Source organism: Aricia agestis, chromosome 10 (assembly GCF_905147365.1).
Source record: "Aricia agestis chromosome 10, ilAriAges1.1, whole genome shotgun sequence".
Lineage (NCBI taxonomy): Eukaryota > Metazoa > Arthropoda > Insecta > Lepidoptera > Lycaenidae > Aricia > Aricia agestis.
The window spans coordinates 3483381-3498048 of NC_056415.1; the positions used below are offsets into that span (position 1 = coordinate 3483381).

The 14668-nt window shown below is 35.8% G+C and overlaps 1 protein-coding gene across 1 annotated transcript in view; it reads left to right on the plus strand.

Moving 5' to 3' along the window:
* Nucleotides 1–442: 442 nt before the first annotated feature.
* LOC121731255 (facilitated trehalose transporter Tret1-like) overlaps nt 443–14668 on the plus strand; it is a 33062-nt gene continuing 18836 nt past the window's right edge. Inside the window, exon 1 of the mRNA XM_042120618.1 lies at nt 443–593. Coding sequence (XP_041976552.1) covers nt 580–593 — 14 coding nt within the window. The 5' untranslated portion in view covers nt 443–579. The remainder of the gene's footprint in view (nt 594–14668) is intronic.

Genomic DNA, 14668 nt, shown 5'->3' on the forward strand with positions numbered 1-14668 from the left:
ATAATTACTAGGCTCTACTTACTATAATATTTTAGCTTCAGAGGCCTTTTTTTGAAATTATTATTGTTATGAAAAAAAAACTAAAGAAGAACTTATTAAGTACAGTTTGATTGATTGTAGTGTTTGACTCATATTAAACTGTTTGACTATTAAAAAATGTTTGACATGAGGCCAAAGAAAAGCAATTGATGGCCACGGAAGCACGGCAGTAATGGCACGAGAATCCTATAATCACGCATGAGCATTTACAGAAGATAATATACAAATTCGCAAGGAAAACAAGCATATTAATGTAGTTATTATGCTGGAAAGTGGCACATAATATTATCAGATCAGTACAAAACCAACTTACGCGATGAGTGGACGTGTATAATATTTTTTTCTAACGCGCGCTGTTTTCCGCGCTAAAACATTGTTTTAAGTTTATTTTATAATTTTTTTTCTAACGCGCGCTGTTTTCCGCGCTAAAACATTGTTAAATATATTTTATTTTCAAATAATGTAATAAAAACTTTTTGCACAAAATAGTCTGTGATAATTTAATTTTTATTTACATAAATAAGTGTCAAAATAGTGAAAATGGCTGATGAAAAGTAAGTTTTTTTTGTTTGTCAACACATTCGGTTATGTAGGTTGCATAATATAATATTCCTTTTCGACATAACTACGTAGCTTATGAAAAAAGAAAAGAAAAAATGTGAATAAAAAAAAATATTTAGGTACAAATTAGTAGGTAGCAAGTAGGTAAGTACGGTAGGAATTTTTTAGTTAGGTACTTTATCCTAATAAAAAATATTTATAAACCATTAATGCAACGTGACCCGGTGTTGTAGCAATTTGTAAATTCTTTTATAGCCTGACATTTAAAAACATGTCTTCCAGGTTTAAAACAAAATAATTGTATATTTTAGTCTTCTTTTATACAATACACGCGTATCTTATTCAAAAATATTATCATAAAATACTGGACTCCATTTGATATTTGAAATTGGAATCACGAGACTTACGTTTTTAAATCATCAAAATTAAATAAGTATTTAATATATTCTACTATTAAAACTCTTGCACCAAAATGATTAAATGTCGTATCCAGGACATTATTTAGCGAAAATCCGAAAAAACTTCGAGCAAAATGACCAAGTACTCAGGAGTAACTGTTTTTAGGGTTCCGTGCCCAAAGGGTAAAAAAGTATTACTAAGACTTCGATGTCTGTCTGTCTGTCTCCAGGCTGTATCTCAAGAAACGTTATAGCTAGAATTCTGAAATTTTCACAGATTGTGTAATGTGTACAGTTTATATATACTTATTTGATGCCGCTATAACAACAAATAGGTACTATTTGTTGTTATAGCGGCAACAAATAAGGTGATCAAAATAAAATATTGAATGCTCTATATCAATAATGGCAACAGGTAGGCACTTAAAATGTTCACAAAATACTCACTTACATTTATATTTTAATAATTGATAGTAAATAAACTTACTTAATAATAAAGGGGGGCTCCCATACAAAAAACACAATTCTTTGGTTATTTCTGTTCTATAATGGTACGGAACCCTTCGTGTGCAAGTCCAACTAGCACTTGGCCTATTTTTTTCCCGAAAATATGAATATTATTTATTGTTTAATGAATTAATATTATTTAAACTTCAACCTCGTTTGTGAATTACCAGTTATATCCATAACTGGTACCTGTTTTGGAGACGGCGTCTGATTTGTGTTAATTAAATTCAGCGCTCTAATATTGCAATGTCGCAAAACTACTTTTATGTAAATACAAATCATAAAGTATAGAATATTTCTTTTTCTCTTATTACAAACGAGATGTCGCCCCCAACTCCGTTGTGCCTAAATTCGTTTGTCGTGCGGAAACCACACACACTTTTTCTGGGATGAAAAGTATCCTAACTATGCCATTTCCCGGAACTCACAGTTTCTCTGTACCAAATTTGAACTAGCATATAATATGTAGTTTCAAGCATTATAAGACACTAGTTGACGCTCGCAACTCCGTTGCGCCAAAACTCATTTATCGCGCAGGAACCGTACATTTTTCCGAGATAAGAAGTATCCTATGTCCTTTCCCGGGACTTTAAGTATCTCCATTCCAAATTTCAGCAAAATCGGTTCAGCGGTTTGAGCGTGAAGACAGACAGACAGACAGACAGACGGACAGACAGACAGACACACTTTCGCATTTATAAGTATGGAAGTATGACTGTGGATTGTGCATGTCACATTAACTTATTAAAATACGTGATTTAAAAAAAAAGTCCTGCCCGTTTTCACCAACAACACCTAAAATTTAGGTGTCCCTTAGCCAATATAAGGGGCACCTAACGTCAGTTTTGTTTCAATAATTTAGGGGATGAATTGACACAGTAACATAGAATATCATTGATTGACACCCCGTAACTCTTAGGTGACGTATATCCCTACATAGTATAAAACAAAGTCGCCCTTTCTGTCCACGTGTCCCTTTGTTCTCTAACTGCGGTTTTCTTTAATAGATAGAGTGATTAAAGAGGAAGGTTTGTAATAAATATGAAGATATTTATAGGAGTTCGCTATTTTACAAGTAAAATATCAGACGGCCATTCGATAACAGATTCATTGTCAAGGCAACCGTCATCTAACGTCGTCGTCGTTAGATGACGGTTGCCACATACGTCACCTAAGTGTTACGGGGTCGTCAATTCATCCCCTAAATTATAAGGGTCACCTAATGGTTTGACGGATAAATCGCATAATAGGTTGTTTTAATCAAAATATACGTCACCTAAGTTTTACGGGCTCGTCAATTCATCCCCTAAATTATAATGGTTTAATGCCCGTTTTCACCAACGACACCTAAAATTTAGGTGTCCCTTAAGGCTATATAAGGGGCACCTAACGCAAGTTTTGTTTTCACCGAAGTTTAAGTAACACCTAAACCATTATAATTTAGGAGATGAATTGACAAGCCCGTGAAACTTAGGTGACGTATATTTTGATTAAAACAACCTATTATGCGATTCATGCGCCAAACCATTAGGTGAACCTTATAATTTAGGGGATGAATTGACGACCCCGTAATACTTAGGTGACGTATGTGGCAACGACGACGACGTTAGATGACGGTTGCCTTGACAATGAATCTGTTATCGAATATCCGTCTGATATTTTACTTGTAAAATAGCGAACTCCCATAAATATCTTTATGTTTATCACAAGCCTTCCCCTTTAATCACTCTATCTATTAAAGAAAACCGCAATTAAAGGGAACAAAGGGACATGTGGACAGAAAAAGCGACTTTGTTTTATACTATGTAGTGATATACGTCACCTAAGAGTTACGGGGTTGTCAATTCATCCCCTATATTATTGAAACAAAACTGACGTTAGGTGCCCCTTATATTGGCTTAAGGGACACCTAAATTTTAGGTGTTGTTGGTGAAAACGGGCATAGGTGTCACTTAAACGTTGATGAAAACAAAACTTGCGTTAGTGCCCCTTATATTGGCTTAAGGGACACCTAAATATCAGGTGTCGTTGGTGAAAACGGGCAAAGTTTTTGCGTGAAGGCAAGAAGCCTTCACGCAAAAACTTTGCCCGTTAAGGTTTAAGGTTCCGCAGCCAAATGGCAAGAACAGAACCCTTTTAGATTTGTCATGTCTGCCTGTCTGTCTGTCTGTTTTCATTGTACTTGATTGTACTATTAGAGAATTTGATTCCTAGGCAGATGGCGGACCTCGGGTTAAGTCAAACCCGTCCGACCGATAACAGTTAACATTGAATTGACGTAAGCCGACCAAACGACGTAGGTCTGTCAACTGCCTAGGTTTCAATTTCCTCGGGTATACAAAAGGGAAATTAGTAGAAACACACAAATTAAAACGGAGTACCGTATATTAAGTCGTGATCGTAACCGTAGTTTTCACGTGTAGGTAACGTAGTCTTCACGCAGTCATGTGCTTGTTAATCTCGTAGGTTTGCAAATACCGATAAGATTATTATGTAACGCCTCTTAGTACTTTTGCACGACTTTCCTGTAGCTGTTTACTTTGAAATTCCTTAAATTACCAAGATAAGGAGGCCTAGGAGACACTGGCAGAGGCTGAGGAGACACTTGGAATTATAATTACTTTGAGATTTATTTAGGTACTTTGTTACTTAATTTATAAAATTGTGAGAAACAAGCCTTATCACGAGCCTTTTTCATGTTAGAAATTAGAATATGCACTTAAATGCGTCAAAAGATGAGTAAAAATAATACTCAAAACTAAATAGGTATTAATATATTCCGTCCACACTTAGGTATACCCACGATTGCATCATGTTGCCGCACCCTTGATCATCAATAATTCAATACCCAAAAAACCTAGCCATTCAATGAAACAAAAAGTTTGGACTGCCTTAAAATACAGTGCCGTAAATAGGGCGGTGCCACCGGTGCCCAGGCAAAGGCCGTAGACTCTGGGGGGGCGCATAAATCGCCAAGCCAGGCAGGACTATTATTTTTTCGCTTTGCTCCCGATAAGTTCCCACTGCGCCCCTAGTGCTGCACAGTGTGGGTGGTATAACAGGCGAAAGGCCTACTTGATATCAGACGGCTCGCCTGCTTGTTTGCCCATATCAATTCTTTAAAAAAAAGTATGTTTTCCAAAATTTTAGTATAGTATAAGTAATAACTGGTCTACCAACAGTCAACACCATGTTTTATTTTATCACCCTGAATGAAATAAAACAGGCCTATACAATATACATAGCATAATTGCTCTGGGTACCTATAATAATACTTATCTAAAAAGTAAACAAGGGCGCACTCGCACAGGGCGCAAAAAAGGCTAATTACGGCACTGTTAAAATATCACAAGACTAAAACAAAACTATAAGGCCCACTTGCGCCAGACTGGGTTAACACGCTTTACTCTGAGTTATATTATACTTCGAATTTAAATTCACATCATGTCTTGCACCACCAAGAGTTAGGAGTTAACCTCGTGTTAATTTTTTAAATTTTTAACCCACCGATGTCGGAGGGTTAAATCAACTAACTCTGGGTTAGTAATATCAAAACTGATATTTTTCGGTTATGACTTATGTAGTTTGTTGTGTTCAGTAATAGGTACCGGTTTTATTTTGTGTTTAACCATGATAAATGATCAGTGGTTGTTATCTGATGATGATGAAGAAATTATCGAATACATTAGTTCGGACTCGTATTACAGAAGGATTGCAGAACGGACCGATCTGTTTAGGGTCCCGTATTTACTCACAAAGAGACAAAGATTTCCATCGAAGATTTCGCCTAGAAAAAGAAACTGTTCTCTTTTTATTAAATAAAATTGAAAATAATTGCAATATACAAATGAGCATAAAAAGTAAGTCCCTACCAAAGTTCAATAATAATATCATTGGATTAGTGCGTCTTTAGTGAACTCCTTTATAAATAGGTAGACTAGATAAACATTGGACACAAGTGTTTCTTCCCAATTTTTATCATTTTCCGCCTAATTTATTTGCACAAAATATCACAACACGCACGCACAATGCGACATAGAACCACGTGTCATTTCAAATCTGACATAAGGAGATAGCCTTACTTAAAGTACTGTGGAGCGAGAGAGAGCAGTACACTTAAATTATTCAGCATTCGCTCTATCATATTTAGCTGGGTGTAAAAAGAATGAATGAACCCGGAATAAGCCCGGGTTAGTTGACTCCGGGATAAATTCTTCTGGTGCAATATGTAGTATGAGTTAAAAATTAAAAACGTTAACACTGAGTTATTAAGCCCCGGGTTATTTATTTAACTCAAAGTTTTGGCGCAAGTGGGCCTAATAATACGAGTATTATACTCGTATCCCTCAGTCTCAAATGCGACGAACAGTTTAGGTTTTGTTTAGCAATACGGAATACCTCTCTCTTTTAAAGGAAATAGAAGAACAAAGAAGCTTCGTTCTTCATTTTCCTCTTTTCCTAATTCGTCCTTGCCTAAATAGTAATTTGTCTCTAATAATAGATGACTTACGGACTTGCAGTGCAAGGTGAAGGGTATCTGGCGTTCCTCCAACACTCCAAAGCCAATGCACTGTGGTCTGCAACCCGATACGACGATTTTCAGCAGTTTTGCCCAAAAAAAAATGTCCTCGAAGACATTGGCAAAGAAAGCGATTATGTAAAAGTCGTCAAACTTATTTTAGTGCGATGCGCTTCATTTAGATCCAGATGAAAAGCGATTCTTTTGTTTAAATTACTATGATTGATTTTCTATTTGGTGGTTTATTATTATCATTGTTGTCAAAAACAAATAAAAAAAACCGGCCAAGTGCGTGTCGGGCCACGCGCAATATATGTAGAGTTCCGTAGTACCGTTATTTTTTTTTTGTATGATGATTGATGAATGAATAATGTATGGATTTATAATTTATAACGTGTTGTAGGATTGAGGAAAATATCCTAAAGAATATTTACCCCATCTAACTGTCGATCTGTCTGTCTGTACTTAAGTTCGGAATTAAATTTGTATGTCTGTATGTCTGATAATATTTATCCCCTACGGCTTACATATGATTATAAAATACTCCGCTATCGGGATTCGAACCCGATGTGTAAGCAATAATAAGGAGGATAGATATATAATGCGTGAAGCGCTTGTGAATATGAAAGATGAAAGGAAACAAGATGAAATACTTATAGAATGAAATTTATTATGAAGATGATTAATTGATTACACAGAAATGATTAAGCACAGTGAAATGACAAGAGTCTCACTCTTGTCATTTCACTGTGCTTAATCATTTCTCATCTCATGCTCAAAAGCACAGAAAACAGTATGAAAAAGCACAAATGAAAATATGAAGTGAAATTATGGGAAATGATATTACGATCGAACTACGTAACCACAGATAGTCTAAGTAGCAGGGACACAGGCGGTGCGTATATGAGAGCCTACAGACAGCGGAGTGGCGTGTGCGCTCGTCGTTTCTGGAAGCCGGCGCGCGCGGCGACCGGTTGTAAGGGAGACGTACACACGCCGCGCGGAAGCGATAAGCGTAGCGATTTTGTACACATAACAAATATCGCTACAGTGTTTACACTATAAACAATATCATCTCAGTTACTTTCAAAGGAATTTGAACGAAAAGTTCGTTTATACTTTGCCGAATAAATTATTTTTAGTTGATCGACGGGGGACGGGGGCACTGGACTCTAATGATGTTTACCACTTTTAAACTTCATATTTCACAAACGGATCCCTAAATCGGAATATGATCTTCAAATACTCATAATATTTTTAAAAAACCTATCCAACAACACCCCACACGATGAGGTGGACGCGAAAAAAAAATCATCCGGTAGGGTACCATACCATAAAAAAATATCTTTTAAAGATTTCATATACCATTTTGTCGACATCATTAATATGTGAATTCATGCCAAATTACAGATTTGTAGGTCTATAGTCTCTGAGCAAAACCGCGGACAGACAGACAGACGGACAGACAGACGGACAGATAGACGGACAGACCGACGGACAGACAGACGGACAGACAGACGCACAGACAGACCGAAACTATAAGGGTTCTTTGTTGACTACGGAACCCTAAAAAATCTTACATAATAAGTAAGTTAGTATGTATCTATTTTAAAATACTTACCTACTTATGTACAATTCTTAAATTATGGGTTGAAAGTTGAAACTGCTGCTCTCAGTTGATGATTTTGTTTTGACCTTAATTCAAATCAATTGTCAAAATATCTACAAACAAAATTAATTATTACAATTATTGGACATTGTTTCAGTAATAGATGTGCCTTTGTAATGTTTTGTGTGAGTACAGTCGAGGAAGTTTAATATTTATTAGATTTATCAAACGTAAAATTATTTTTGGCCGTGACATTTATCGGGTATTATTTTTCATTTCATCATGTATACCTAACATTTTCTTTCAAGAGGCATTCATTCACTAGGCGAAAATCGAAATCATAAACCCTGCGTCAATAAATAATTGTAATTAGGAGAGTCTGCAGGTGACGATAAACCTTAAACTTAGCTCAGGACTTGGTCTTAAAATAAGGTTAGCATTGGATGTCATTCAATGTTTGCCGTTATCCAGATGAAAAAATAAATACCTGTACTTGTAACTAATTTTCTCCAACTGTATAATATTATTTACGGTACATAGTTTGGCAACACCTGGCATCACTATCGGATGCCTTACATGTGAACGCGCTCCGTCAGCTGTTATAATATAGTGTTTGAACGAGGAAAATCTATATATATATATATATAAAACTCAAAGGTGACTGACTGACATGGTGATCTATCAACGCACAGCCAATACCACTGGACGGATCGGTCTGAAATTTGGCATGTAGGTAGATGTTATGACGTAGGCATCCGCTAAGAAAGGATTTTGATCAATTCTACCTCCAAGGAGTCAAAATAAGGGATGAAAGTTTGTATATAATAATACTTGCTAACGCGAGCGAAGCCGCGGGCAAAATCTCGTATTAGTATAATCTACAATAATTAATTACAGAAAGACAACTATTATAATCAGTCACGCTTTAGTTTCAATTATAATTTGTCTCTTTGTGCGGCTGCCTGCAGCAGCTATGCTAACAAATAATATTTACCTATACTTTGTGCAGTTTTTATTAAGCTACATTCGTTCTTTAATCTCAAATAATTTATTCTCTCCTGCTTAAGTAGCAGTTATCACAGAAATTGTTTCACAGGCAAATGGCGGACCTACATTATTACGTTATACTCTAACGAGAAAATGCTTTTTATTTGTTTATTAACTAAATAAATTAAGAAAACAATTGATAAAGTAATGCTCTGTTTTATAAGGCATCATATTATAAATCTCTTTTTAACCTAGCTTCAATAGCCATTTAATAAACTTAAGTTTTGTTAAGCTCTTCCAAATGGCCTTGCAAGGAACACAGCTCCAAACAAGGCCAATATTGTACATCAGTCGTTTTATTTGAAAATAGAGTAACAAGTTTTTATTTATCTGCTTGTAATAAAACGACATTATAATTTCTTTCAGTTAAGCAACACATTAAATGCTCAATATATTTATATCATCTAAAAAAGCTATTAAGAACATTGCTTGAACATCAGCTTATAACTAAGAATATATTAATGGAAATTCTTTAAAAATAGCAGTAATGAGTATAACCTTATAACCCAAAAAGTTCTATATGCGTGTATAAGTTTAATCTTATATCTTTAAACGAGCAATTCTTGTATATACATGTCGCAGCCGACTGGTTTAAATAGCCGTTCAATCAAACAGCTAGCCCTTTGACTGAACAACGCCATTCAATCACACGGCTATAAGTCGCTTAGCCGACTTGTTGACTACAACGTTCAACACTACAGCTAGACGACGCTTACCCAACTGGATTAATGGCAAATTAACTAGGGCGACCATTAGCTTAATATGTAATTTGGGAGAATAGGAAAACTTTTTGTATTTTATTGAAAGACTATTCTCGGATTAAGTTTAAGGGGTGACTAAAAGTTTAATGCAATAAGTAAAAATAAAAAAATTCTGAGGCGTGTTTTGTGACGGTCGCCGGCTGCTGCACACACAACCACACACAGTGACAGCACAGTCACAGTTCTAACCTAACCTACTTTTGGACTTTCTGGATTGTGTTTGTTTTTGTTTTGGTGGGGGGCTGCGCCCCCCGAGCCCCCCTTTTATTTGACGACAGTCGCCGGCTGCTGCCGCAGCACGCTCGCTGCGCTCGCTCGGCTCCCTCTGTGTTGTGGTCTAAGTTCTAACCTAACCTAACCAACTTTTGGACTTTCTGGATTGTGTTTGTTTTTGTTTAGACGGGGGGCTGTTCCCCCCGAACCCCCCTTTCGGGGGGCTCCATCCATTTCATAATCCCGTAATTTCTCCTCGAATATTTGTTGAAATTTTGATTCACTCGTATGTGCCTCCACAATTTTTGTCCCTTTAATAACACTTGTAACTTTTATTAACTGCTTTCTTTCCGAAAAACAACCACAAACACCAACAAACACCTGGTAGTTGACGCCATATTGTAAATAAAACGCACCTAGCGCCGCAGCGGTGCGCACTGAACTACTTCAATTAGACGGCGGCTTTTGAATCAGCTGTAGTGTTGAACGTTTTGAGTGACTAAAATATTCAATATAAAAGCTATACGTGTGATTGAATGGCGTTGTTCAGTCAAAGGGCTAGCTGTTTGATTGAACGGCTATTTAAACCAGTCGGCTGCGACATATATATGGAATCGGCTCCAACGATTTTCATGAAATTTAGTATACAGGGGGTTTCGGGGGTGATAAATCGATCTAGCTAGGAATAATTTTTAGGGAATGTCATTTTATTCGTGTTTTATCGAATACCGAGCAAAGCTCGGTCATATAGCTAGTAACCATAATAAGTAAAGATATTTTAAAAACAACATTATTTTAATTGACACGTTCGCGTTACGCATTTATAACTAAAAATAACTGTAATGTTCCTTGTAAATTTCATGTTCCTTAGCAAGGCCAACTATCAAATCTTTGGTTTGGCCTTCGTAGGAACATTACCATTATTTTAACTTAAATCGAGGCATATGTAGGTTTTCTTTTATTAGTACCATACACACATCCCTATACGACAATGCCCTGCAATAAAATGAGAGATAGATTTAGTTTATGTAACTAAAAAACTAAAGTTTTTCAGGGTGTGGAATTACAATTGTAGCCTCGACAACCAAAGTCTATAAACAGTGAGATCTCACGGCCACAATTGCGGCGCGATCGAGTCGCCGCCGCGTTTGTTGCCTTAAGTTTGATGGATGTGTGTAGTAGAAGGAATTATAATATGTCTTATGACTAGACATCGGATTATATGCACGTTCAAAGTGCCGAAATATGCATGCAAATTTGCACGAAAAAATGGCTGAAATATGCACAAAATATGCACAATCAAAAGTCACTTAATATTAAAATTTATTATTTTTTTGAAGAGTTTTTCGGTGGTGCCGTTAAAAAATTGGCAATTTTATATGTAATTTCATCTAATCTAGGATTTTTCATTTCTTATTTACAGCACCAATATTTTTTAACCGGTGGTAGGCAACGTAGTTTCTTCGTTCGACTTTCAAAAAGTGTATCATGATACCCATTTTGAATAAAAAGATAATTTATTTATTTATTTATTTTATTTTATTTATTTATTTGACGACCTCCGTGGCTCAGTGGTGAGCGCGTTGGTAGCTCAAGCCGGGGGTCGCGGGTTCGAATCTCGCCGACGGAACAAAATAGTTTTCAATGTTCCCGGGTCTGGATGTGTATTAAATATGTGTATGATATAATAAAAATCTTAAATATGTGTATAGTATAAAAGTATTAAATATATTTCCGTTGTCTGGTACCTGTAACACAAGTCCTTTAGGTACTTAGCACGGGGCCAGACTGACGTGGTGTGAAGCGTCCATAGATATTTATTTATTATTTATTTATTATAATAATAATTTTCTACCAACATTTTCCGATTGCAATCTTAATGCCCATGGAAGTTTATTAAATCGTTAATTATTCAAAATTTTTACTAATTTTTCCAACTACAAAGAAAAAATTTGTTTCTAGAAAGATATTATTGTACCTATTGGGTGTATTGCATTCTTTAAATTGAGATGGAGACACATATTTGTAGTGTTTTGATCTATCGTACCTCTGTTTTGTGGCCTCGGTGTGTGTTATATATAGCTAGTTTGGAGACTACGAGGGCATAAAAGTACCGAAATATGCACTATCAACGAAAAATTGCCAAAATATGCACTAACGCCTAAAAAGTGCCATTATATGCAATTTGCATATGCAAGTATGCAAATGCATATAATCCGATGTCTACTTATGACAATAACTACGACTTTAATAGTTGGGCTTCAAAGGAACGTGGCCTTTTATGGTGCATGGTCGTTATCATAATATCAAGTTAATGTAATCGTTACCTGTGTACGAGGCTTGGCATAATCCAACCAAATTACGTAGGTCCACCAGTGTCTATGAGTTAATTTCTCTGATGATACATACTATACGGGGTGTAACAAAACTAAGTGATAAATTGATAATACTTTAAGGTGTGTACGTGTTCCTCATAGATAGTTTACTGTGAAAGTAGCAGCGTCGAAAGACCAACATTTTTTTCACTTTTGTATGGGAAAACTCGTGACGCTCGGGCGCTATTGCCCATACAAAAGTTATAAAAAAAATTTGGTCTTTCAGTGCTGCTACTTTCACAGTGAACTCTCTATTAGGAACACATACATATCCTCAAGTATTATCACTTAGTTTTGTTACACCCTGTACTACAGTACCTTATTTAGTTTGCGTACTAAACTTGTTGAATGTCCCATCCGTTTCAACAGTCATCTAAAATTCTAAACTATAAAATGTAGCTAACTAACTCTCGTTACATTTATATGTTTCCGCTGCATTTGCCAAATGCACGCGATAATATCGCGATACATGCGGTAATAACGTGCAACTAATAGTTTCATTTCCAGCCACTCAGAATTTAGAGAGAGAAAATAATTATTATTAGGGAAGAAAAAAAACAAAGCCATAATTTGCCTTCACTAGCGTGAAAAAGCCAGGGCCTTCTTTCTGATCTCATAACTCATAATCTCGTTGTGAGTAAAGTTTGGAAAAATCTTTTATTGGCCTTTGCAACCAATTCCCTGATTTTTTTCAATACAAGTGAAACAAGGATTTTATGCATATAATTTATGCAGATATAAAATTGTTATCCACTGCAGCTGCTTCATCCAAAACAGAACAGTTGTGACGTCATTTTGATAAACGTGAGGACTTCAAGTTGTATAGATTACACTAATCTAAATACGTTTTGTGCCAACACGTCAAGCACCGCGATGTTATCTAAGGCCCGGAGAAAGATATTTAACAAACAGTTGAAGAAGGAAGAGTAATGTTTATAAAAACATTTTGTTCAATACTTATATGAAAGGACGCCTATCTGTCTAAAGTACAAGATTATAACCAGATATTCTCAAAGTAGTCCAGTGGACCCCTGGGCCACTTTCGACGGGGAACTAAATATTTTTAGAATAATGATCTAATCAACTCTCATAAAAATTATAATTAGTCTGGTTTATTGATTTTCGATCTAGTAATAAATTTGAAATAATTTGACATCCCTAAATAATTTAAAAAATAATTTCGTTGCGAACTAAAATTAAAAGTCATAAATGAGAAAATTATAGCTTTATGACGTACAAATTATCGCCTAATATGTGCAATAAAAATAATCTTGAGTATTATCGGTTACCACCAAAAGATCTTTATCGATGGACAGCGATCAAACAGTAATAGAGATAGATGATGAGTGCATTATTGACGCTATCTTATCGCTCTGGGAGCACGCGGGTCGGTGATGAAAGATGGAACTGGTGGAAACCGCACTTATGTTGTTTAATGGGAAAGTTATATTATCCAAAAATGTTGCCTCATGCACAATCCATACTTAAATTATAAATGCAATAGTGAAGCTGTATGTCTGTTACCTCTTCTTGCCTAAACCGCTCAACTGATTTTGCTGAAATTTGGTATACTTTGAGACCCGGGAAAGGACATAGGATACTTTTCATCCCGGCAAAATATACGACACCTGCGTGATGTACGAATTTTAGCGCAACGGAGTTTCGGGTGTCATCTAACTATTACATATAATATTATTTAGAATTAAATAGTCTGCCTGTAAGTATATTATTTCTGTCAAAAAAATTGTATATTGTGATATTAGTACAGATTGGAACTACAGTATTTGTAAAAGATATTTTAATAGAATATGTTTGTAATAACAACAAATCTCCAAGAAAATATTTACAGAACATTCCCGTAAATTATCCCCGTACCACATGACTAGGTGGTGCATTATTATCTAAATACCGTAAAGATAAGAGCCATGTGACTTTATTTTACAATAAAATTTTATGATGATATCCTCACGAGTGTCGAGTGAATATACTTTGTTATCGCTATATAAACTGTACCACAATAAACAGTGACCACGTAAAAACATGATGGCAAATTTGGATAATATTAGACGCACTAGTTATCAATGAAATTCAACCTGCGGTAGGTTTAGTTACTGTTTCTAGTATCAAGATTTATAGGACTAAGGATCTTCTGAATTGAGAATATTTGTAACAGGAGAAAAACGAAAAACATAATAATATCTTCGGGAAGTGCCCATTAGCTATGTCCACACTATGCACTTTCATCTTCTTTTATTCAACTTTCGTTTTAGCGCATTCAATCATTGAATGCGTCAACGAACGCAACGCCAACAGTAATTTTTAATAACAAAGCGTAAGTAGTGGATACGGTCAGAGAGCATGCGTCGCGGGCATGCCTCACGTTCGCTGTTGACTGCGCTATAAGGCATGACCTTGACGATCAGAAAAAGGGACAGTGAGGACAAAGCTATTATCAAACATGACATTGGAGCAGTCGCAAGTTCGTTGCCTATACGTTATGTCGTATATATTAACCTAATACAATCTGAATTTTACTTTTTCTGTACTTATCCTTTGCAAACATAGCCCAAATGATCGTCAGATAGTTTTGTAATTAGAACAATCGTGTGCTTATCGTAAGTACATAAACGGACGCATCC